The following is a 26,333-nucleotide window of genomic DNA, read 5'->3' on the forward strand; positions in this document are numbered from 1 at the left end:
TACCCTATAGAACCTTCATTAACCGTTTAACCGGCGCTACTTAATAGCACACTACTATATACGAGCATAAGAACCGACTAAGTAGAGCTAGCAGAGCCGCCCTTATAGTCTATATTAACCGGATAATTACTATAGGCTTCCTACCGATATACGAAACAGTTAGGCTGTAGGCAGAGCAATTACGGACTTTCTAGCTTAATTATAACCCTAACGAGGAGCCTATTAGCGTCTACTAGCCTATAGAGTTTATTAGTAAACACGAGGTATTACAACTAAAATAGGTAACAGTAAGGGACTCGAACCGGCGTATAGTTAAAGGGAACCCTTAGGTTTTAAAGGAGTAGTTTAAGCTGCTTAAGAAGACGATATAGGAGCTAGATATCGTGCTACCGGATATATACAATATAGATAAGACTAGCTATATACTCGGCATTACTAATCGTGTGCATTAAGCCGTATACAGAAGGTTAGCGGCTACTATATAGTTCTTACAACCTAGAGCTCGTAAATAGGTTATAGTAATTAAGGCTATTAATGCTACTAGTGCATAGGTGCTACCCTATGTTATCTTTAAAGCGAAGCAGATAACAAGGAGCCTACTAACGACATTCTAAGCTCGCTTCGTTAATAAGGCGTTCCTTACTATTACCAATAATAGCTAGAGTAATAAAGACAATAGTATAGCTTAGTTGCAATACTTTAATGCTACGAGCCCTCCTTCTATACCTAGACGCTAGCGACTGCTTATTATAGACAGCTATTTAACTTACAAGGACCTTAAGTTTATTAACTACTCCCTTATAAACCGTATATAGCTTATCTATTTACTAAGCTATTCGACATACCTTCTGCAGCCGCTTAATGTCGGCATCTTTAGTCCCCTTAAGGTAGTATATAGCTTAACATTGCTTAGGCTTATAGCTAAAGAAGGGCTTACTTAGGTAAATAAGGAGGACTTCTTAGAGGTATATACCGAGATAAGGGCAATAGTGTTTAATAAGCTAAACATTATAGCTTTATTTAGAGCGACTAGTATATTACCTATTAATGCTTAGGCTGTCCTTAGTAAGCTTCTACCTACCCTTACTACTAACATCTTACTACTAGCTAAGTTAAATGCTACTTAATTCGCACCCTTAGGCTCGTTTTACGTAGATAAGAACGCTCTACCGACACCCTCGTTACGAGCACTAGCACGGCTGCTACTAACAACACCCTTACGACAGCCGCTAAAGGATCTAAGCTCCCCTCGATATACGCTAGCTACGCGCTATCGCTTAAGAAGAACAGCCTCTAAGATAGAGCTAGCGGACGAGTTAATTAAGTCTCTTAGTAAGGGTAAGGGTAAGAGGATTAGCCGGCTATATAAATAAGCTATTAAGGGCATTGTAGTCGTAGTAGACTCTATAGACCTCTTACGCGCTAAGAACACAAAACTCCGCTAGAGCTACGTACGTAGTATACAACGGAAGTCTATTAAGAAGGTAGTTACTAAGGGGCAGAGGTTTAATGCTACCTTCCGTAATAAGCTGCTCGCCGAGCTAGCTAATAAGTAACAACTCGATGCTATAGTCTAGCATTGCAGATAACGCATTATTGCCCTTAGAGCGGTTAAGGTAATAAGACAAGGGCTTATAAGGGCACGTTAGTCTATCGCTCGTAAGGAACGAATACGTTCTAATAAGCTAGTAGCTGCGAGTAAGAGTAAGAGCTAGCAGAAGGACGCCGTATATAACGAGCTCTTAATGTCGTTTTGTAAGGACTTAGTTATAAGGCATAAAGGGCACAACATTCTAGTGCTAGCTATCGAGCGCACCCTTAACCGCATTAACGAGGACCTTATAGCGTAGAAGGAAGCTAAGGAAGCTACTCGTGTTACTTATAACGCATAGAAGGAAACGGTAAAGAAGGAGACTACTAATATAGCCGACAAGGTGTCTATAATAAAAGTAATCTACGCTAAAGTAGACCTCCTCGACGACATAGTTATTACTTACTTTACGAGCCTTAGAGCGGTAGTAACACTAGCGGCTATTAACTAGCTAGCTACTAGTAATGCCAATAATAAGGCTAAGGATAAGGGCAACGCTACTAAAGACGATAATATAGAGCCCTTCTACCCTTAATAGCTCGATCTAAGGCTCTATAAAGCCTTACTACAGCCCTTATTACTACTAACAGGTAAGGGAAGCTACTAACATACCGATATCGAGCTAGAATAGGCTCTAGAAGAGGGGCCTAAGGCAGACAGCGGTTTTAAGCTATTCTAAGTCGATTGCCGCCCTTAGAAGTAGTTTCTTATTAATACCTATTAATTGTTCTTATCTAAGCGACGCTTCTTATTAGCTAGTAATCTTACTGTCTTATTTAATAGTAGTAGAGGTGTGCAGCGTAAAGCCCCTCGTAATAAAGCTAGCTAATAAACTTTATGCGGATTTTATAATACTACTATTATTTTACACGAGCGCTTTCTTTATCGCGCCTAACTAAACCGAATGTGCTCTTTAACATAGCCTACTTAGAATGTTAATAGCATGTGTAGTTGTTAAGCAATATAGTAGTGTTGTTGCAATACAACGAGGGGGGGGGGAGTGCTAAGGCGCCTTCCAACTTCCCCGAATTCCAATATCCCCCTTGCACACGTTATGTGCTCACGGACAATCAGAGCAGCAGCAGCCAACACGTTCTCCAACTTACATCGTACTCTAAGCCATCAGAGTCCGGTTTATGCCGTGTGATTGGCGCGGAACCCCAGAGGCATCTTCTCTGAGATGCCTCGTGGGTATTCGATACAACATGCCCTTCCAGATTATGGCAAAGTGGCTCCGGAGCACTGCAGCTATTGGCAAGAAGCGATCTTAGGAGGACGCTCAGTCTACTGATACGCACCCTGACTCACCATCCCGCTCTCGTCAAAAGGACCGTCAGACCAGACTCGAAGAGTGCCAATCCCTCCCTCACCCAGCTCTACCATGCGAAATTGCCTCGCCTTCCGGGCTTCTTTTGCGGCGCTGAGTGCAACCTACCTATACAATCAGCCAACAGCGACCCTAGCGGCTGTGCGGCTCCCGAAGGTAAAGCAGAGATCAAGCCAATGGCAGCATTGCCATTCGACTCGATATATTTCGAGATCATGGAGGCGCCTTGTCATGTGCCCTTTGCATCCTAATGCGACCTAGTAATACGATGTGCCAACAGCGACCCTTGCTATCGTGCTAGTCTCAGGCGCTCAGACCACCTCGCTTAACGGGCCTATTAGCTGCAAGCAGCTGGCCCTACTGTAGGTGGTCTAAGGGTCTAGACGCGCTTTTTTCGTAATAGAGCGCAGCATTAGTATATAAACACTACTAACATATAGTGTAGCATTAATAACAGCTAGTAGCGACGATAGCGACACTAGGTATAATATTCAAATTTCGGACACTATAACTTTGTATAACTAGACCTGCTAAACAACCTCCTACTATCTATTTGTCTATACCTCCTTAGTAGCGACCTCTAATAGAGCTCGCGTACCTCGCATCTTAACGACGCGTTTATATAGCAGGACGCGAGCTCTATTAGAGGTCGCAGTTAGCGACTAATGCTAACAAAACTATATCTACTAGAACTGCACGCGCTCCCTCTATAAAGTTACAATCCCCGATTCTCTAATAGCTCCCCCGAAGGCCTACTATAGACAACTAAAGGTCGCTAATCCCTGATCTTACGCTAGCGATATCTCGAGTAGCTTTAGTGCTAGTAGCACCGGACAAGATAAGAACAGTATAGGGACGTCGGTCGTCGAGGAAAATCGATCGTAAGAGTAGTCTCCTAGTACAGATATCGAGCGTATAGCTGCCCTACTCGACTAGTTCGATAGGTGCCTAGGCGATGACGACGGTAGTAACAGCGGGCTTTCGGACGTACCTAGTAACTTCGACGATGTAGGAGGGCTTTAGGGTAGTCTATAAGCATCCGTTAAGGTATCTGAGGAAGATTTGTCTATATAGAAGGTCCTAGGTAGAAGGGATATAAGGATCTATTTCGCTAGGCGACGCGAATAGGTAGCTAAGATAACCGCCGCTCTGTTACGTACGCTAGTAGAGGTTAACAACGTAGGCATAAAGAAGGTTATGCTTTAGGCGCTATATAATGCATAGCAGCAAAACACTAACCCGGAAGCTATGCGTTCTACCTAGCTCGGTCCGGTAGGCGCTAATAGCAAGCTAACCCTCGAGATACCTAAAGATATAGTTAGTAGTCTATTTGTGCTGTCGCGCCGGCGGGCGTTTCTTTAGGTGCGCAATACAATTAACTAGGCGATCGACGAGCCTATCCCCGTCGATAGCGGGCTACCTATAACTACCGGTTAGTAGATGCATTTAGTTTAGTAGGTAGTGCGACTCCTCCTTCCCTACTACGCTCGCCCGCCGCAGGTCCGGGCACTCTACTAGCTACTATTTAACAACCGAGATCTTATCTAGATCGCTACTACGTCCGTAGGCAAGAGCCTCGTCTTCTAGGTGTAGCCTATTATCCGCAACAAGATGTCGATCCTGATCTTGCCCTTAAACTAGATTAGTAGGGAACAGTTTAAAAGGATCGAAGGCATAGGAGGCAAGCTAGTTACACTAACATATAATACGAAGGCTAGTGCTATGGCGGACGACTAGAAACTCCTATATTCTAGTAGGTGCACCTACTTAATATTATCTCTAGAGATAGCTATGCAGTCCTAGTTCCGGAAGCTTATAATAAGGACTAACGTGCGGAAAAGGCTAGGAATACTCGTCTACAATGAGTTTTATCTCGTCTACTAGTAGGGTATTAAGGGAGGAGGATTCCGGAAATAGTATACCTAGCTAAAGAACCTCCGGACTATACTTTACGAGTAGGTAAAGTTTTACGGCTGCTCTGCGACGCTTAATGCGTCCACTCTGCTTAAATGTTAGGAGGCGGCCGGGTTCGACTCGGACACTTAGCTTATTCGCAATCCGATCGATCGGCTAGAGATATTAATGCGGTGTTATGCTATTCCGGACGGGATGCTAACGAACTAGCGGGCGCTTTAGTATCTGCTCGTAGACCTAGTCGGCCTGGACGGCGTTACTAGACCTTAGAGCGTAGAGAAGACGGTCGTCTTTATTAACAGCCGTACTAGCATCTATGCCGCTGCTACTAGTCTCCGGGCCTATATCTAAGTAAGGTATCCTAGTTAGCTAAGTTCGGACGAAGTATACTAGCTCGTAAGGACTTACTACGGCAGGACCGTAAGGAGGACTTAGGCAAATGTTATCTAAGAGTTCTAGAAGCCCGACTCCCGCATCCGCATTCTTCTAGCTACTAAGGCGCTTAGCCTAGGGGTTAACTTACCTAACATCAAACGTATTATGTAGTACCGACTAGCTATAAACGGCACTATGCGTACTATTATCTAGCGTGCTAGCTACGCAGTCCGAGACAGTCGAAAATAGGGAGCTAGTTTGTTTACGTTCCTACATAATCTATAGATGCTCGGTAATCGGGTTATGTAAAGGCCGCCGGACTCTTAGGTCCCTACAAGATAGCAGAGCTAAGCAGACGACGATACCGCAACGCCTACGAGCTCTAACGCTAATATAGATTGCCTGTTAGACGCTAGTTCAAATGTCGATAAGCCTCTTTAGGTTAGCTAGTCGAAGAAAAAGAAGGGTAAACTAACGAATTAGTAGAAGCGCGACAAGATAGATAGATATGTCTAGAAGTTTATTAACGCTTGTCCGCCGAGCAGCACGTCCTTTCTACTGTCTTATCGCTACGTTACGGCACTTAAGTTGTTTTCCGAGGTACCTAGGCCGGTAGTAGGACGTGTCTGTTACGATATCTGCTCGCTAGCGTCCGCTCTACCTTCGGATTATATGCTCGAATAGGCAACTAATCTAGGTACTCGTATAGCGGCAAGCATTACCCGGCTATACCTTAAGTCGATCCGCGATAGTCTAATTAAATAGGAGTCCGGAGCCGCTCGGTTATACTACAGCAACGCCGTCTTTCCGGGAGTTCCTAGGTCTCTACTGCCTTCGTATGTAGTTAACTACCTCGCTAAAGCGTATAGTATAGAGGACGCGCTACCCGATTTTAGCTATAGCCGGATCTAGGGACTCTATATAGGTGTCGACTTCGCAGTCTCTTCTAAGTTGTACGACATGCTAGTACTACAGTTGTCGACCCTACGTAAGGTCGCGGAGTCTATTAAAGCCTAGCGGCTATAGGAGCTTGCAACTAAGCGCGAGGGTCGGGAGAGGGAGCGCTAAGAGGAGCGCTAGCGCTAGCGGCTCCGACGAGAAGAGGCCTCTTCTAGTCGAGAATAGGATTGTTTCGCAGCCTCTTAGGAAGTAAGGTCTGCTAGTGCTCCGGACCTTCGTATTGTCGCCTTTACTACTAGCAGTGCTCGTTCGGTCCTTGCTCGTACACCCTCCCCGGTATTGCCTACCTCCTTAGTCGTTACTAGTTCTAAGCGCCGCCGAGGGAAGGCGAAAGCTCCTCCTCTGCCTACTCCCGGCCTGTCTGCTAGCGCCTAGCCTCTACCTCCTGCGGCAGTTCCTAGCCCTACGGCGGTAGGCTCTCGGAAGGGCAAGAGCGTAGCTTCTAGTCCTGTTGTCGCCCGAGCCTCGCTAGTGCGCAGATTCGGCATAGAATTAGATCCTAATCGTCGAGGCTCTCGTGCGTCTACTCCTGTTTCTCTAGCATCCTCCGAAGCAGCTTAGTCGCCTATAACTACGGAAATATCTCGAGGCAGGAAGCGGGTCGTAAACAGGGTTTATTAGCGGTATCGACTCGGGTAGATTAATAGTTATATAGATAAGCTAAATAGAGAGAAGAGGTAGTCGGCGCTAGGTAGTTTGTTTTGCCAAGAATGCTAAGTTATAAGTGTATTTTTAGCTACTAGGCTCTTAGTTAACATTAGTTAACACTATCGTCGACCTTATCTTAAGCTAAGTTAATATTAATATCTTATAATATAAATTAACAATAGTTAGCTTCTAGTTCTCGCCGTATGCGTAGTCCTCGTCTACCTGCCCCCTAGTCGCTATCTAATTCGCCTAAGGGCTCGCCGCTACCTACGACTAAAGCTAGCTAGCAGACGAAACCTAAGCCGACTAGGAGGAAGAGAGGGAACAACTAGCATAGCGACTCGAAGTCCGCTCGCGAGAAAGTGGACTTTATACTACAGACTATTCGCGGGCAGCACCTATCGTTCGAGGACTTCCTAACGCTTTATGTAACAACTAAGAAAGAATAGAACACACCTGACTAGGGCGAGCAGGCGGCTACTAGGGCGGCAAAGTTAGCACGGATTCTGTAGGAGGATAAAGTAGTAGAGTGCATCGCACTACATATGTCTGATAGTAAGTGGCTAAGTGCTGCGAGTCTAGCGAAAGAGCTCGAGGATCTAAAGGGACGGAAGGTGAGCAATATTAGCACGTATGGGTTCTGTTGCTGAGTCTATATAGGAATTCGACGGCCGAACAGACTGCACCTTTACGCGGTGGCCGTCGTAAGTACCTTCCTTGGAAGGGAAACTAAGACAGTCTAGAAGAAACCTCCTCGAAAACCTCTCGAATCCGCCCGAAATCCTTCTCGAAATCCGCCTCGAAACACGAGCTACAACAGAACAACAGCACGATTCGAACGAATAGCCCTCTACGCTACGAACGAGAAGAAGAAAGAAGCAGTCTACTCTGCCCTATACGCGCACCTCCTCGAAATCCGAACTAAAGCACTTTAAAGAGCTAGAACAGTCGGTAGAATCCACAACTCTGCGATCAACCTACGTAGCTATATACATTTGGAAGCGACATATAGTTCTACAAAGGCGTATTAAGGACAAGAGAAGGCCGGCGACGAGGAACACCTGTACGTAGTGCCGGCTACGAACCTACGACGACATCGTCGTCGTAGAGCTAAGTTTCCTCCGGAGGATTGGAGAGGCTGTCGATCCCTCTTCCCTTACAAAAACAACACGACCTAGAGGTACACCTCCCCTCGAAACACAAGCTACAACAGAACAACAGTACGATTCGAACGAATAGCTCTCTACGCTACGAACAAGAAGAAGAAAGAAGCAGTCCACTCTGCCCTATACGCGCACCTCCTCGAAATCCGAACCGAAATCGCACCTCTTTCCCTCTAGAGATTCGGGTCCTCTACGGAAAAGTGCACTTTAAAGAGCTAGAACAACGGTAGAATCTACAACTCTACGATTAACCTGCGTAGCTGTATACGTTTGGAAGCGGCATACAGTTCTACAAAGGCATATTAAGGACAAGAGAAGATAGCGAGTTGGACAGCTGCTTTTTGCGCCTTTGCGCTGCATCGCCTTACGCTGTATCTCTTTCGAATTCGTAGCGTGCGTGCGTGCGAAGCGGAAGGATCCGCTGAAAATTCTGCAAAAAGCTTGGCGCGAAAATTCTGCAGCCTTAGGCCGCAGTAACACTCGTTTGATTTCCTTTGTCTCGCATTTGTTTAAAGTCCTTTAGCATTGCCTTAGGCACGGGGTTTCCCCTAAGGTTAAAGAATACTGAAGAATTTGATTGTAAATAGATCTACTGCCTTGCCCTTAGGGCAAGGCCGTCCTACATAGTCTTGGACTCCGAAAGGACGTAAATGGAACAAACAAACAAACAAACAAACAAACAAGGACAAGAGAAGGCAGCGAGTTGGACAGCTGCTTTTGCACGGCATTTTGCACTGCTTTTACACAGCATTTTGCACTGCTTTTGCATTCGAATTTGCAGCGTATATACAAAGCGGAAGGATCCGCTGAAAATTCTACAAAAGCTTAGCGCGAAAATTCTGCAGCCTTAGGCTGCAACACTCGTTTAATTTCCTTTGTCTCGCATTTCAAAGTCCTTTAGCATTGCCTTAGGCACGGGGTCTCCCCTAAGGTCAAAGAATACCGAAAAATCTGATTGTAACTAGATCTACTGCTTTGCCTTTATAGCAAAGCCGTCCTACATAGTCTTGGACTCCAAAAGGACGTAAATGGAACAAACAAACAAACAAACAAACAATATATAGGAATTCGGGTCTTGGGACAGAAAACTGCCCGCAGAAGAACTGGATTACAGAGACGCGGTAGCAGCTATAGGTTAGTACGTCCTATCTATTTAGGCTCTCGTGAAGGAGCTCTTAGGCTTGCCGGCAACTTAGGATCTCTCTAAGTCAATGCTCCGCCGCATTAGTCTTATTTCTAGTATGCTTCTGCGCATAAGACATCCTCGATCCGGGAACTAGTTCGCTATATAGTTAGGAGTGTACCTGCAGAGTTAAGGTGTCAAACGTCGCGTTCTTGCGGTCCTAGCTAGACTAGGTATATGCGGATACCCGAAGAGTATATACCGTTGCAACCGGATGCTCTACGACCTAGCTACCGGTCGCATTAAGGCATTCGGCCGGTCTAACCTTACCTATAGTGTATTTAACAACCTGGACTACTTTGCCTACGTCGGCTAGTATAGCTTCGGTAGGCAGGACGTCCTAAAACATATTACTACTACAAAATAGTTTAAGAGTATCGAGGTGCTACGCTTAGGCCTAAAGAAAGAACTATTCCGAGAGGACAGGCCGCTTTAGCTACAAGACATCCTAGATAGCCCGGGCAACTAGCACGACGCTTAGTAGAAGGCGATCTTACTCTACTTAATCGCAAGCGCTATAGCAAGGGTATATCTAGCTAATGTTGCATAGGCATTCGGTGTCGAATCTAACGATTCTGTTTTAAAAAAGAAACCGAAGAAGAAGAAGAATGTTAACTAGGACCCTAGTATTAGTAGAGATACCGCTACTAGTAGCGAAGCTAACCCTAACGGCATCGACTAGACCAAAGTAAAGGGCTTCCCTTAATTCCCGGCTTTTAATCGTATAGTAAAGTAGAAAACTATTAGTACTACTATAAATCTAATCTACGAACAAGAGGGCACGACCGAAGGTACTTATAACGTTATAGAGAATATACTAGAGGAGCAACTTAAGCTTAGGGAATTATACAAACAGGCTGTTAAAGGACAGAACGCGGACTAGATCTGCCGCCCTAGTAATTTCGACTGCTACGAACACCCTCCTACTACTTAGACCTAGCCCTCTACTAGGCAGACCTAAGTGCCCGCTCCTCTAAATCAGTCGCCTATAGCTAATAACTATCGTCCCGGTATACAAATTCAGCCCCCCTCCTCGTAATATCAGCCGCCTACCTCGCAAAGCTGCCCTCCTAGCTTACAATATCAGCCGCCTACCTCGTAAAGCTGCCCTCCTAGCTTATAATACTAGCCGCCTACCTCGCAAAGCTGCCCTCCTAGCTCGCAATATTAGCCGCCTACCTCGTAGAGTTAGCCTCCTAGCTTATAGTACTAGCCGCCTACCTTACAGAGTTAGCCTCCTAGCTTATAATACTAGCTGCCTACCTCGTAGAACCGCCTCCCTACACTACGGAATCCGCCTCCTACTAGTCTAGACTAGCCCCCTAGCACTCGCAATCGACTACCTACAGACGGAGAACGTACTAAGGACGACGTTCTGCGTATTCGACGGCTAGTCGAGGACTTTACAGGTAGTGCGTATAACCCCTCTAGGTATATTCTACTAATATACGGCGATCAGCTCTCTATAAGCAACATGCGGACGTAGCTAAAGGAGTCCCGGGAGAATAAGGACGATTTTAACCGCATGCAATAGGTACTACTATTACCTAGGCTCTTCTACCTTAAGATATGTCTAATATAGGCAATCGAGAACAATTTTAACGGCAGAGAGGGCTGCCGGGCTAAATCGTTACTCCTAGTATACTAGGAGATAATAGAGCAGAAGATATGTCTATTATTTCACGCGCCGCATAGCCACCTGGAACGACTAACACTCGATAGCTTTAATACAAGGGTGCTAGCATTCGTATACGAAGAAATCGACCTAGTAGTTCCTAAGAGGCATATTATATCTAACTACATCTAGGCGCTGTTAGCCGACGGCTTTATAGGTCTGGTCGGAAAGGTGTACGAGAAGGTGTTCTCGCCGTCTGCTCGTCGCCTAGAACCCGATGCTATTAAAGCTAATACCTAGAAGGCAAAGAATTCGTACTCCTCGAAGAAGTAGTAGGGGAAGAAGGCAAAGGCGACTAAAAAGGCAGCTGCCCGGATCGATAGAAACGAAGAGTAGAGAAACTATGTCCGATTCCTACATGTCGTCGAGACGTATTATATACTTAGCCGGGCTGTTAAATATACGGATATTAGCCTGCTGCGTCGAGTCGTTAACCGCTATATCCTAATCTTCTATGCACGCAGCTACAAGAATTACGCTTTTATTATGCTATAGATAAAATAGCTAACCGATTCTAAGGCGTTAGATCCGGTGCTGCAAATAGCGATGCTAGCGAACGGGTTTGTGAACATAGCGGGTGCCGAGGATAGTTAGTTCGAGATTAACCGGGCAAACGAGTTCCTTAATCGATACCTAAAGACTCTTATTAGTAGCTGCCGTAATAGGACATTCGACGTCGAGAATTAACTAGAAGAGGCAACCCTCTTAGCAACGTATACTAGCTATCTGCAAGAGGTTATAGAGGCTGGCTTCGGGAAGTCTACAAACACAAAGCACACGTCCCCAAAATCAGTTAAAGAGGTGCATGCTGTCGCAGCGGCATGCTAAGACGAGACGTTAAAGACTAAAGAAGTCGATCCGGATCCTAACGTAGTAGCCTAGTTTTACGCTATAGACCTATATACTATAGGTGTTAAGAACCTAGTAACTCTAGTTAAGAATGTTAGCTGTCTAGAACGCTTTAATAAGAACGTAGTGGTTAAAGGACAACAGATTGTATAGGCCGACTAGCCCTTATTGTCTGTTGGCATAGAGCTTCCGGACCTAAGGACGGACCCTTACTTACAACGAGCGGCAGCGACCGACCTGACACCTAGACTTATTATGTTATCCTAGGATCCGATAGACGGATACGAATTAGAGCTTTTATAACAAGGCGAGGTAGAGTAATGTTAGTCACTTCGCTAGTCGCTACGTGCTACACGGGAGCAAACCGGGCGTAGTAGGGCGCTGTTATGCGCCTGCTATCGTCAGCTAATTTACCGAAATTCATAGGCATTAATTATGTTAACTACATAGGTGCCTCCTAGTATATCTACCGCCCTATCGACATTATTACTTAGAACTCTTCTATCTACTAACAACATCTCGACTCTACTTTATTATCCACTTCCTTATCCACTCTCTTGTCCACTTTATCTACTAATTAACTATCTCTTCTATTACCTACCTTCGCGAACGCACGCGAACTCGAATACTAGCTTACTATAAGCACTCCTACGAGCGGCAGAAACCTCTCGGGTCTCTAGCGACCAGCCGACTTTAGCGAAGCCCTACTAGGCACTAATTAAGACTAGTACAACGCGGCATGTATCTGGATATAGGCGAACTAGTTCAGCTAGCTAAAAATACGGATATTAGAGCTCGAGGTAATAGCGTTCATCGTTAAGCTTTATAGCGTCCTTACATAGGAGGATAGTGCTATACTAGATCTACTTAAGAGATTCATACCTAGGTTACACGCCTCTAGTAGACCGTATACCGAACTTATGCTTCTCCTCGACAGCCGAGCCGACTAGGCGAAGCTTATTCCCTAGGACAAGATCGCTACGCGTATGCGCGGCCGCAACGATTTCTACCTATATATTAGCACTACTTCGCTTTCTGCAATCCTAGCTAGCTTTATAGTAGGTGCTAAGCGCATAGGCGAGCCGGAGGAGAAGGATAGTTAACGCGGCTGCGACCAATGCGGTCTATACGATAACTAGAAAGGCTTCGTTAAAGGCTACTACACATTCCCGGCGCCGGATAGTTTGTCCAAGCTCTGGTCGGGCGCGTGTACTAACTGCCTGCTAGACGGCAATAAGAAGGGATGTAGCATTAGCAGAAGGAAGTTATTGCAAGTTTACGACAGGCTAGTATCTAAAAACACGGCCAATACGTCGACTAGACGGCGTAACGATCCGCTATTAGCATTACTTAGACGCGTCCTGGCCGAAGTTAACATTACAGACATCTTCGACGGAGATAGTGTCCTAGATGCTATTAGCTATCCTACTTCGAACGACTCTATCCTACGAGAAGACTATATAGTAGGTACACTTAACATTCTATTCGTCTTTAGCTAGTACGATACTATAGAGGCTTACGTCGGTCGGATAGAAAGCATAGCGGCTAAGACTATAGAAGCATATCGGACTACTATTAGGAATGCCGCTATAGCTTAAGACTAAACTAAGATAGCCGCGGCCGAGGAGAGACAGGTATCCTTATCCAGATCTAAAGACTCTGTGCTAGTGTTTAGCATGCCGAAGGCTAAGGTCCGAGAGCGTAAGTAGTATAGGAGCACAAGATTAGAGCAACTAACTTAAGGTAGGAGGGTTCCTATCGACGAGGACCGTTCTAGGCGCTGCTTAGATCGAAAGAATTTGCCTAGCAGCTTCGGAGAAATAAACGTCGAAGATAAAGACGATCTAGTCGTCCCTTCGGCCCGGAAATCTAGAAGGAAGAAACCAGCACTTACCGACCTGTTTAGCAGCCCCGAGCCGGAGACTACGCTAGCGAAGAAGCAAGCTTTAATAATAAGCAATATCTTTAGCAGCTTGCTAAGTAGTCGCAATAAGAGTCGTATAGTAACCTAGCCTTCCTAGCCTCGCGCCTCGCAGCCGCCTAGGCGGAGGGTCTACAAGCCGCGACAAATTTCAGACGAGGAGATAGTCGACGCCGGAGGGGACTAAGACGTTACTATAGAGTCCGTGCCTACGGGCACTATAAGGCCTAGTAGGAGTAACAAAGTAGACAAGAGTGATCGCCGCCGTAAGTAGTAGTTAGATAGCTATACTAAGACACTAGAGCTTGCTTAATTTATAGCGCCTGCACTGCTATTTTAGATTCGCGTTTTGCTTTATTACCTACGTAGCTGCTATGCTACCGTCCTGTCGTTAGGATAGCCCTATAGGACTAGCGACCGCTTCTTAGCATTTGTTTAGCGCATTGCGCCTTAGATTTTACAAACGGCAGTCGCTCTAACACGACATACTAATTAGTAATAGACTACAAGCCCGTTATTAAAGGTCCGTTCGCACCTATCGTTAGGATGGCCCTATAGGTCGACAGCAAGTTGCTAGATACATTCTTCGAATTAAACCTTAGTATCCCTATTAGCTATCGCCTTATATTACTTAGGTATTACGTAAACCTAGTAGTGTTATAAACAGGAGCGCAGCTTCTTCATCCGTATTATACTTATTATCCGAGCTGCTATAACGCCGGAGTCTAGGACTCGTATTATGCCTACGCTAAAGTAGGCGGGCCTAGTACACATACATGGACTAAGGAGTCTAACATAGCCTCGAGGCTCGTAAACATAAGAGGAGCTATAAGACGAGGTCTGAACCGTAGACTAGAATGAATCTTAGATCCGGCTATACCGCACACCTTATAATTCCTAGTACTACTAGAATAGCTAAAGTTACTACTAAGTCCTTACTACCGGAGCGAGGCTAATAAGCTATATAACCGACTTTACGGCTAAGATCTTACTGCTAAAGTAAGCCTAGTAAACTATGTAACCTAACCGCGACGATAAGTGATATTATGCTCCCTAAACACCTACGTGCAAGGCGCGACAGCAAACCTATTACGCGCTGTTATACGCGTAGGAGGGGCCGCGTAGTGAATTTACGAGCTAGCTAACGCACTAACTAGCCGACTCGAAAGCGGTGATTATGCTAGCTGCATAGAGGGCAACCTGCGTATATCTACAGCCCTACTAACCTCGTTTCTTAATCTTCTTTCTCTATCCTTTATCAACCTCCTTCCCCTTCTGCCTTCCTCACATTATCCACCACATTATCTATTATACTATCCGCCACACTATCCGCCATCGTCCGCTTGCGTCGAGCAGGCTACCATTCGTAACTACGCTGCCTTATTAGAAGCAGCTATTGTAAGCTTATAACTTCCTAACATTTACCGCGATTTACAATCTAAAGACTAACAAGACTATAGTACTACCGAAATGTCCGAGACTCTAGGAAAACGCGCGAAGATTATCCGCGACGGTCTCGAGCGCCTAGCGAGCTAGGGTAATGCGCTATCCGGAACAGACTAGGAGGAGTACGAAGCTGTTATAAGGTAGCTGTAGAAGCATTAGTTCGGCTACAAGCGAGTCGAGCACACAAAGGAGAGTATCGCGGAGTTTATTAGAAAGCTTTACTAGGCTCTGTTATAGGAGGATAGAGCAGCGGTACAAAAATGTAGAGAGTTTATCTTGTTAACTTATACAAATAGTCGCCCTTATAGCGAACTAGAGTCCATCCTAGATTCTTTAGCAAGCTAGGCGAGGCTTATTAGCCTATAGGAAATTAAGGACTGTCTACGCAGCGACATAAACGTTAACCTATAGGGAAGCGCTACGAAGCTTAGCGCCATCCTAGCTAGCTTTATAAAGGGTACAAATAAAATAGGCGAGCCAGACGATAAGGTAGGTTAACGTAGCTGTAACTAATACGGACTATCTTTAGACGCGAAAGGCCTAGTTAACAGCTGCTTTACGTTTCCCGCGCTAGATAGCAAATCTCTCCTCTTCGGCGGCGCCTACACGAACTGCCTACTTAATAGCAGTTACTACTTATATAGCATTAGCATAGTCCCGGTAAAGAAGCGCGTATCGCGTACGAGCAAAGGTAGCAAGCGAGAAGAAACTTAGCTATTATTATTGCTAAACAGAGTTACCTAGCAAGTGCGCATTAGCGAGATCTTCGACGATAGTACTAGTATCCTAGACTCCGTTACCTATCCTACCTTAGACGACTCTATCCGGGTAACTAACCGCATAGTAGGTATGCTAAGCGTTCCCTTTACCTTTAGCCGGAACGACGATGCTGCTGTATACGTCAGACGGATTAAGAGCGCATTAAAGGACGGAGTAGAGGAGTGTCGGTCGACACTATGTAATTAAGAGCTCCGGAACTTATCTAAGTCCGATGCTGGAGATACTTAGTCGATAGGATCGGGCATTTCGAGGCTAAGAATAAAGACTGCGAGTCCAAAGAAGAAGACGCCTCGGAGGACAACTAGTAGGATAGAGGAGGAGCTAGAGAAACTAAGGGGGGAGCCTAAAGACTTCGCGCGCAATTAGCGCTATATTACCCGCTCGCAGAGCACTACCTAGCAGCCCTAGGCGGACGAGATAGAGGTAGACGATTAGCTAGTAAGCCGCCGACGTCGTCGCCGCTCTAAGAAGACTTCCTAACTCTCGCCAGAGTTTGTACAGGAGGACTTAGATAAGGATCTCGAGGGGATCCAAACGTCTAGCCGTCCCCCCTTTAAGGACGGCAGGATAGTTAGTTCGAAGGTAGATAAGATACCTAGCAAGAAGAAGAAGGGTAGTGTTTTCTCGGATATAAACTTAGGCTTAGGTTTCAGCCCGGATCCTAGTATAGAACCGGAACCCCGGACTAGAGCGATAGGGATGTTCGACAGGTTCTATAGCCGTAGTAGCTACTTAGTTACGCTATTAAGTGTAGTAAAGCCTCGTACGGCGGAGGCACTAGCTCGTCGAGCATATAAGCCTCGGGATTAGGATACGCGCATAAAGGATCTCGGTAAGGACGACACGACCTAGGACCTTACTAATACGTCTACTAAGGCAGGAAAGCAGAAGCGCCGCAAGTCTGGCTAGGGTAGTCGCTACCGCGACCGCTAAGAAACGGAGCGACAGGTACGGATAATAGGAGGGCACTACGGAGTATGCGGATGTTTTAACTTGGATTTTAGTACTTTTATTACATTTACTAGCATCGCGCTACGACTTTAGTAGAGCAGCATCGAACTTAGCCCGTCGTTAGGATAGCCCTGCGGGTAGAGCGATTACTAAGCAAGCATTAGATTTTACGTATCGCGACTCCTACATAAGATAGGAGTAGAGACGAGATATAACGCGGACGGCGGTAGACTGCAAGTCCTAACATCGCTATCTAATTCTACCTGTCGACAGGATAGCCCTACAGGTCAAAAGCATACTTATAGTTAAGTCCTTTTTAATACAACCCTAGTGCCTTTATAACCCGAACCGTCTTATTTACTAGTGCTCTAGCAAACGTAAGGCTCCCTTTTATTAAACATTGCTATATAATAATAGAGTTCGCTATAAGATTATAGAACACGCGAGGCGATTGCTATTCTTATAGCACTTTAGCATAACTATTTATTAGATAAAGGCCGGCAACGTAGATAAGTCGATAGCTACGTGCGAATAGCAATTAGCAGCTAATAGAATTTACTAACGAGATGCTAACGTTGCGCCGCGTAGCCAGGCGACCGAATAGCATACAAAACAACCCCGTAAGAGCCCCTAAGACTTCTCTCGAACACTAATATTAACAACTATTAAGCGAGACTAGTAAGCATGCCTTAGCTGCCTAGGTAAACATCCGAACTATACTAACATTCGCTAGACACTATGTGCTTCTCCTTAGACGACTAGTTAGTCTATCGTAGTGTTAACCGCTACCCGAAGTAAGGTCTGCGAAAGTTGCGCGCCTTCCGGAACTACTTAGAAGAAGAGCGCTAGGTACAGCGGCAGGACGAGCGCATAGCGTAAGAACAAGACTTCGAATCCGCATACGATCTTCTAGCACAGCGCCTATCCGACAACTGCGATTAGTTGCGATACGGAGGCTTAGGATACTATGTAGGAAGCTCTAACTACTACTACATAGATAAGACATAAGAATTACGTTTAGGATAGCGCGTGGAGGGGAGGCTAGGGATAAGGCTAGATAACGGACGTAATACTAGAGATGCTAGGCAGACGACCCGGAATCTATGGCCCGCCTAAGTTAACAACCTGTTTATAACGCGGCCAGCGCCTCGCAGCATAGCGCCGTCGACTTATCGCAACACGGGACAGCATCCCCGTATCGAGACTATAGCAACTTAGTCGAGTGTACATAGTCGCTCTAGCCGACGACTAAGAGCTTATTAACTACTATTAACGAAGCAGAACCTAGCGGATTAGCAGGGTAGGGCGGCAGCGATTAAGGCTAAGGAGGAACACGCGCGGCAGCGTCTTACTATAGCGGACAAATAACATAGTACTAGCGACGGATATAGGGGCGCAATAGACACAGGCATAGTAATTTTAAGCTTTTAGCATAAGAATCCAGCTGCGATACTAGTTAGAAACTAATACCCCTACTACGCACGACAGCAATAGAATTACAGCATAATTTTTACAGTAGTACAATTAGATCGACATGCAGCTTCTTATACATACCTTAATTATACGATAAAAGTAGTTTTGAATTTTTAATGTCGCGGCGCTACATAGCATCACCCAAAAACGCTACTAGGCCCTCAGACCCTCTCAGGCGAGGCGCTCGAAGAGGTTAGTGCTCGCCAAGAGGGTCTGTGCTTCTGAGACTACTATCGTGCTGCTTCGCAAGGTAAAAGCAGAGATCAGGCCACTGGAAGCATTGCTGTTTCAATCGATAATCTCCGAGATCGCGAAGGCGCCTTGCCAGATGCCCTTTGCACTTCAACATCCTGACGCCAAGGCCGTTTCTGACCACCAGACCTGCACCCTCAACATCCCGATCTCAATCAGCGTACAGGGACCAGCCAAGTTTCCAACATACGAGATCCGTCTTGGAGACATCCTCGGGGGACTTCTCAAGCTGGACAATCTGTCGTCGGGAATTTTACAGGAAGATGCAACCATCGTGTCAGTACACGCATCGTCCACTATGCCTCTCCAAGTCGTGTCATGCGACCATGCCACTAAAAGTCCACACAGAGAGTCTCTTACTCAGTGCTCGCTGGAGTTCCCCAGCGCTTGATAGGGAGTGATGCTGCGACTCCCTCCAAGTAGTTCAATGCGACCATGCTACTAAACGGATACATGGAGGCACCATTGCTAGTGCTCATTCAGAACCACCAGATCCTGCACGGCATCAACTTGACAGACTGGCACGAGGCGCTGTCTTCCATGACCCTGGACGAAGCAAAGCACCTCCTGTCCGGCAGAGACACGCCGACCATCAGCCAGCTCCTCCGATGTCAGCCAGGAGTCACAAGGAGTGGCGTCCAGGTGTTTACATGGGAGCTCTGGGTCCATCGAGATCGTTTTCCCGAAAACACAGACGACACAATGTCAGAAGTCACCGGGGAGTGGCGTCCACTTGTGAGGCTTTTTACTGTTGTCCTGCTCACAACGCACTATCAAAGCCATTCAAGCGAAAATGGTGCGTCCAAAACTGTATGAAAAGTTGGAGAGAAGAGGCACCGGGTGGGATGACAGGGCCCTGTCGAGGAATCTCTCCTTGTTGCCGCCTCAAGCTCTCCTTACAAATTGCCTTCGGGTGGCTTGGAGCGTGCGGATCGAGCGGCAACACGGATGTGCTTGCAGGCTCTACGGTTCATCAAAGTCGTTGCCCTAGAAGAGGACGAAAGCCCCACAGAGCGAATCATCTCCTTCGCGTATACCGGGTCGGGGTCCAAGATTGCCATGGGAATCGAAGTTCGCTGCCAAGAGCACAGTCGGGCGACTTACAAGGCATCAGAGTATGTCACAGCCTGTGCATGGTCTCTCTGGTCCTGTACTGACCCTCCACTAGGATGAAGAAAATGACTTCCTGCCCTTTCGAGTTGGTAGACGTCTGTTTTCTGGACGTGGGAAAGACTCGAGCACTCTGCATTCTCCAAGAAGCAGTTATGGCATCCTGGCTGAGATCATACGCAACCCACACGGTGAAGCGCAAGCAGGCGTTCGTCGACCTCGGACCATGGATCTCGGCACCATACCTGGGTTCGAACTGCACGCCGCCTCTCAGACAGGACTCTCAGATCACCCTTGTCGACGCAAAGGCTCTTACACCCTAGAAGTGGATCATTCGGTTCACAGCGATGTGAATGCACCGAGAAGTTGAGGCGAGGTGGCAGAGAGAGAGAGAGAACAAGGGAAGAATCTCAACATGCACTTCTTTGCACAGGGAGGGTACTGTGGGTGATGTCTCCTGCTCGAAGTGCACAATCCAAGCCACCTGTGTGCACCTCGGCTGCTGGAATTGCAGCGCTAACAGGGAGATATACTTCCGGAAGGGTTGTAGAGGGTTCCACGATATGGACTTTGACGCTGAACTTTCCTATTCTCTATCTCCTCGCGCAATCTCTGCCGCATAAATTTTGATCGGTTGGCTTGAATATGGAAGTTGAGCAGGAGAACAGGGGTACTTCCGCTCTTCTACTTGAGTGCACACTCCAAGCCGCTGGCTGGTAAGTCGTGCAGTGCAGTTTGAGCGGGAGCATGATATCACGCATCACGCACAGCTTGATGTGTGGTATTGGCTGAGATCATGGAAAGCCGGATGCGAGATGTCGAAACCTCAGTCATGTCGCTCGCCTCTCCACTAAAAAGACTTACATACAACCAATTTCACCGCGTCCAACTCCCGCCTCTGACTCATAAACAAAGCATTCGATAGTTCAGTCTCTGTTTGATGCAAATCCAATCCGTTCTCTCCACCTCAGGGAAGCAGAATAGCGCCGACAAACCTGGTTCCGGCCACCCAGACTGGCTCGTGTTGGTACTGCCCTCGCGGCACACGCTGCCAGCGATGCAAGGAGAAGAAGGAGCGCTGCGATGAACAGCAGCTCTGCAGTCGATGTGCCAAGAGTGGTTTGGTGTGCGTTCCTCAACCGTGAACGCATCGTCCTCACGGGGGGTTTTTTTTTTGCCTGCTTCAAACAAAAAGCGCAATCAATGATGTTATGAGCACGCCGTTGTCCTCATCAATTGATTTCCTGTGCATCGTTATTCGCAGACTTCAGTCTGTGCAGAGAGGACAGAGAATAGCGCTAGCGTCGCGCTAGCTCGGAAGGGCAAGAAGCTTAAATCCACTTCTTCACATGCGAATGCGATACAGAATCCGAGGCCAAGCGTTCGTCTACCACGGACACGAAACAAATGAGAGTGCTGGCCGCAGAAGTGACTAGAAACTCTTTCCTATCTGCACGTGCCGGTCGGGAATCGTGTCAAACGGAAGTTCGCAGCTCGACCTCATGTCTAGAATTGCTCCCATTTCTTACCCTAGACGAAAATTCCGTCTTGGACTCTAGACAGCGGAGCGACCCCAGGGAAGAGCGGAACAGTTAAGAAGTGCACTGTCTGTAAGCGTTGTTGGACGCGCGGAACGTCGCAGTTTCTATCTAGTGGTCGTAGTTTGGTCTTGCTGTACAGCCCCTCGAACAGACAGTCTAAGAGCTCTTGAGTGAACGGCTATATACGTTTAAAATTTTTGTAACCCACGTGACACGCTCCGGTGTGGTGTATCGGCTAGCATCACCCGCTTTCATTAACCCTGAAGGCCCGGGTAGTACGTTTATCGCTAAATCCTTGAGTTCGAATTACGCTAACATTGTACAGGAGCCGGGTTCGACTCCCGGTAAGAATCTCTCAATGAGTGACCACGATCCTCCTACTAACGCCCTTCAAGGCACCGGAACAATTCGTGCACCTTCTTTTTGCAAGATAGTACTCCAAAGATAGATAGCAGCTTGCAGCGAATCTTTTTGCTATTCTAGCGATGGATCAACGCTATCGATAGCAGACGTATCATGAAGCAGTTCTCCAACAATGTCACACTCCCTTTGGCTCGAGAGCTGATGGCAATGTTAACGATACTGCACAGACTGCCCACTCATAGCATGTCGGCACCTGACTGGATAACCTGACCACAATTTGAAGCGGCAGAAATAATTTCTGGAAGTATGAAGGAAGTATGAAACGACTCATAGAAATGGTATGTACAATCCCCTTCTCCTCCCTTCCTCAAAAATCCAACGCACGGCTCTGCAAAGCCAGGTACATACCTCCCCCACCCACATTCCCACAACCCCTCTAATCCGAGATCAACTCCTCCGCAACCTTCGGTCCAGAATAATGTGTCCTGCCATAGAACACATACGAAAGCGCCGAAGCCGCGATCCCCGCCACGAACACGACCGAGGCGTAATTCATCAGTTCCTTTGTGATGGGCAGGAAAGACGGCATGCAGAAAAGCGGAATGGCGAAGGCGCACCAAGCTAAGATATCATCGTCAGCGACATGTTCAAAACCGAGATGGTTGGGAGCATTTCTTACCAATCGACACAACATTGCAAAAAGCCCCAAAAATACCCAAATTGTACTTCGCACCAACCAGCGTCTTCGACCTCCCTCGGAAAAACGAAATCGCCACAGGAATAACATAGCTCAGCGTCAAGAAAATGACACCAGCACCGTTAAAAGCGTTGAAAGCAGCCGTCGATCCAAGGTAGATAAGCGCCAACGCAATCTGAATAATCATGCTGAGCATCATAGCATTCAGCGGCATGCCCAACTTATCATTCACCCGCTCGAAGCCAAGACGCTTGGAACCGGGAATGGCACCATCACGAGCAAACGCCCAGGTACAGCGGGAGGCGGCGGTGGTGCAGCTCGTACCGCAGAGGACTCCAAGTATGATAATCGGCACGGTGAGGATGAATGCGCCGGCTTCGTTGCCGATGGAGAACCGGAGGATGACGGGCAAGGGCTGGGCGAAGACGTCGGCGGGGAAGACGTTCAGGTCGGGAAGGACGAAGCACAGCGGGACCAGGAAGATGAAGCCGCAGCAGAAGTTCATGAACAGCGCGCCGACCATGGCTTTTGGGACTTGAGTCGCGGGTTTCTGGACTTCCTCGCACATGGAGACGACCATTCCAGTAGCGGATGTGGCGTACGCAGCGTGTAGCAGACCGATGCAGAAAGCCCAGCCGGGAGGAGTCCAGCCGGAAATGGGTTCGAATCCACCGAATCCGAAACTAGGATCACGACGTCCTCCAGCGGCAATGGCGAGGACGGAGACGATGATGGCCAGTACACCGACGAAGGTGAATGGGATAGTGCAGGTATCCAAGATGGGAAGCCACTTGTTTCCCAGCGCGGACACGGTATTGCAGACGAAGGTGATAGCCACGAAGACGAGCCAAGTCTGGTAGGGTTGAGGTGTCCAGATACCGGTACCCTCGCCGTCTTGGAAGATGTTGACGCAGCCGATGATGAAGAGAGTCGTACCGAAGTTGACGGAGAGGGTGATGATAATGTTACCGAGCACGAAGCACCAGCCGGTGATCCAGGCCATCATTTTACGCCAGTTCTTGGGGGAGAGCATGAAGGTTTGGTAGTAGACTCCGCCGGCAGTTGGGTAGACCTGGGAAGAGGGTTTAGCGGATATTCTCCCATCTACATCCTCAAGACAGCATCAAAGACAACGCAGCACTCAACATACCGAAGTAATCTCTCCCAAAGAGATAGCCACACAACCCATCAACGCACAAACCCCAACCCAACCCCAAATGACCGTCGCCGGCCCACCGCCCGTGAGCGGATAGTACAGCGTAGTCGACAATCCGTACGGCACAGAAGCCAGCACGAACGACATGAAAGCCACACCCCACGTCGAACGAGACCGCTTGAGTTCAGAAGTATATCCCAACGCCGCCAGCAGTTCATCAGCCTGCTCAGCATCCTCTGGACGGGTGGAGATACGTCGTCGAAAGTCTTCTTTCGATGCCACGCTGACTTTGCGGCCTGTGCTACCGTTCCGCATCGCGGCGTAGGAGTCGTCGAATTTTGTGTCCATGGTGAGCGAAGATCTGTCGCTGCAGTGGGTTTTCAAGATCAGAGACTCAAAATATACGCGATAGTATGGTATAGCACGTTTTTTCGTTGGGTTGTTGCAATGGGCTGTGGTCAAGCCTGAGGCTTATCGAGAGATTGTCGCAATGGGTGTTGTTGCTCTGGCTCAAGGTCGTTGGTGGTGTCGAATGGTTTTTCTGTCGTCGAAGTCCTGGGACGTATGTCTGTCGCAATGCACAATGCCGAATGAGTAGGATCTTTCAGGAGGATAAATGGAAGATGACCGCAGTATCTACACAAAAGTCGATAGTACAAGTAGAGGCGGGGTATTGGTGCAAGTTGTAGACGGAGGAAGCTGAGCTTTGGCCGAGGTGTCTTTGGAAGACCTCGTCGGATGGCAGCAGCAGCGGAAGGGCAGAGGGAAGGAGTGGGTGAAGAACGGGGGAGGTGGTGTCGAAAGACAGGCTGAAGGACTTCGAGAAAAAGAACGTCCAACACGCGACGACCGGGTTGATCCAGACGAGGTGCAGCGAGCAGCGACCCAATGTATTCTATACTTTTGGCTGCAGGGCGTTGGCTCGAGCCGCTAATCAGCTGAGGTAATGAGCTTCCATCGGTTAACGACGGGGCGGCGAGCAAGCACTAGAAAAACTCTGCCAATGCACGCCAGCGAGGTAGTGGCCCTTGGCGGGTCGATGGGGTGGGCCAGAAGACCGAGACCTCATCTCGATTGTCATCTCTGACCGGCGAGTGGCTAAGATGGAAGACTTGTGATCACCAGACGCACGGAAGCCGTCTAGACTTGTTGTGCATGCAGGGATGGCCGATTGTGTTCGGTGGGCTGATGCACAATAATGAGAGCTCTCTCCCCCAATACGCACAACGACTGGAAACCTCCGCGGTGAATCTCAGCCTCAACGGATCCGTGGCGGTTTGGGGAACATGTCCGTCGCAGCGCCGATGCTACCCACCATGATCTGCGAGTAGTGAGTTTAGTCGCACGACTCCTTGTAAGGAATATTCAGAACCTTTTGAATTGACAAATTCGCATCAATCCTCCCAGCCCTACCTTATCGTGCTCGACTGCACCTACCGAAACGGGTGGTAAGGGCTCACTTCGGCGTGCAAGGTTGAAAGGCTTCACAAGCTTGCCACGTGGAATTGATTGCGTCGTGCATGAACATCCCTTGAAAGTTGAGGCTTGTGTTCAAATGTTTCATCTGTCAACACACAAAGGTTTTGCAGCTGTTAGGACGATGGACATTGCTGTGAGGCAGTCGAGAGAAAGGTGCTCAGCTCTTCTCTGGACTGTTGATTTCTGGAGCAGTCAACGTCCTGGAAGATCGCCATCATCGTATTGCCAACGACCCTCCAGACACTGTGGAAGTCGGAAGTTTCGGAGCAATACACGGTGCTCTCAGGCTGTATAGCGACATCAAACATGTCCCTGGACGACCGTGATCGCCCCTCGACACGACCGTGGGGCCTCCTCAACATCACCTCATACAACCATCTTAAAAGTCAGCTTATCCCCCTCCACAACCTCATCCTTCCTCCCCTCCAACTCCTCCGTATCCCAATTCACCGAAAGATACCTCCCCGACAACCACATTCTCTTCTCCTTCGTCAACCACGTCAAGAACCCGCCACAAAGTCCCACATCGTCGGTCAGCACTACACGGACATGATGTTAGCCCAAATCATCTTCTATCCACCGTCGAGGAAGCGATGCACTCACTATCAGTCCACATACTCCCCTTCTGCGTACTCGCATGCCTCTCCGTCTGCGGCGTCAACACCGTCCCCGGATGCCCCGCAAAAGCAGTCACCCCATCTCGCTCGAAGTGATCCGCATGAATCTGCTCCGCCATGCGGTTGACCGCCAATTTGCTCAGGTTGTACGCGATGGGCGTCATCTCGCTGTCCTTGACTTGAGATGCCAGACTCGTGATGACAACATATGCCTGAATGCCGTTCGGAGTCGCTTGCAGCAGCGGCACGAAGTGTTTCGCAACGCGATAGGAGCCCAGGAAATTCGTGTCGATGACCCGTTCGAAATCTGGGTCTTCGACGATGCCGACGGGGATGTATTCTTTACCGTCGGATTTGGTGATGTATTTGGAGATGATGCCTGCGTTTGCGATGACCTAGATTGGGTGAATGTGAGTTGGTTTGAGGGAACGGGATACGGGAGAGTTCTTGTCCTACCACGTCGAGACGGCCGAAGTGTTTTTTCGTGACTTCCGCTAGGGACCTGACCTCTTCGTCTTTCGTGGTGTCGCAGGTCTGTGATACGATGTCGAGATCCGGGTTGATCGCTTTCAATTCCGCTGTGAGCTTATCCAAATCGGATTGTGTCCGGGAGGAGATGACAATGCCTTTGGCGCCAGCGTAGGCGTAGGCCAAAGCGATATGATAGCCCAGTCCTTTTCCAGCTCCAGTGACAACTACGACGAAGCTGGAAGAGAGCTTGATGTTCTTGGGGTCGGTCGGTCCTTCGGCTTTGGTGTGGATTGTTGGTGTGAACTTGATACCCCAGTGGTCTGGGAATTGGTCCATGTTGGTCGTAGCACACTGTTGTCCTGGCTGCAAATGAGAAGAGAGAAAAGAAATG

At 47.8% G+C, this 26,333-nt stretch overlaps 3 protein-coding genes across 3 annotated transcripts; 1 reads left to right on the plus strand and 2 right to left on the minus strand.

The window, feature by feature from the left end:
- Positions 1–18,574: 18,574 nt before the first annotated feature.
- On the plus strand, positions 18,575–19,086 carry MYCGRDRAFT_106556 (uncharacterized protein; the record flags this gene model as incomplete). The annotated part of the gene is made up of 1 exon (XM_003847600.1): positions 18,575–19,086. One exon carries the CDS (start codon positions 18,585–18,587, stop codon positions 18,897–18,899), a length of 315 nt encoding a protein of 104 aa, XP_003847648.1.
- A 2,872-nt stretch (positions 19,087–21,958) lies between these two features.
- MYCGRDRAFT_101913 (uncharacterized protein) lies at positions 21,959–24,220 on the minus strand (the record flags this gene model as incomplete). Its single annotated transcript, XM_003847649.1, has 3 exons — positions 21,959–22,143; positions 22,202–23,291; positions 23,370–24,220. 3 exons carry the CDS (start codon positions 23,721–23,723, stop codon positions 21,959–21,961), a joined length of 1,629 nt encoding a protein of 542 aa, XP_003847697.1.
- Positions 24,221–25,220: 1,000 nt separating this feature from the next.
- MYCGRDRAFT_51174 (uncharacterized protein) lies at positions 25,221–26,281 on the minus strand (the record flags this gene model as incomplete). Its single annotated transcript, XM_003847648.1, has 3 exons — positions 25,221–25,393; positions 25,488–25,778; positions 25,867–26,281. Coding segments are annotated over 3 exons (879 nt in total), but the record flags the coding sequence as incomplete, so codon positions are not given.
- Positions 26,282–26,333: the final 52 nt, after the last annotated feature.

Source organism: Zymoseptoria tritici, chromosome 13 (assembly GCF_000219625.1).
Source record: "Zymoseptoria tritici IPO323 chromosome 13, whole genome shotgun sequence".
Taxonomy (NCBI): domain Eukaryota; kingdom Fungi; phylum Ascomycota; class Dothideomycetes; order Mycosphaerellales; family Mycosphaerellaceae; genus Zymoseptoria; species Zymoseptoria tritici.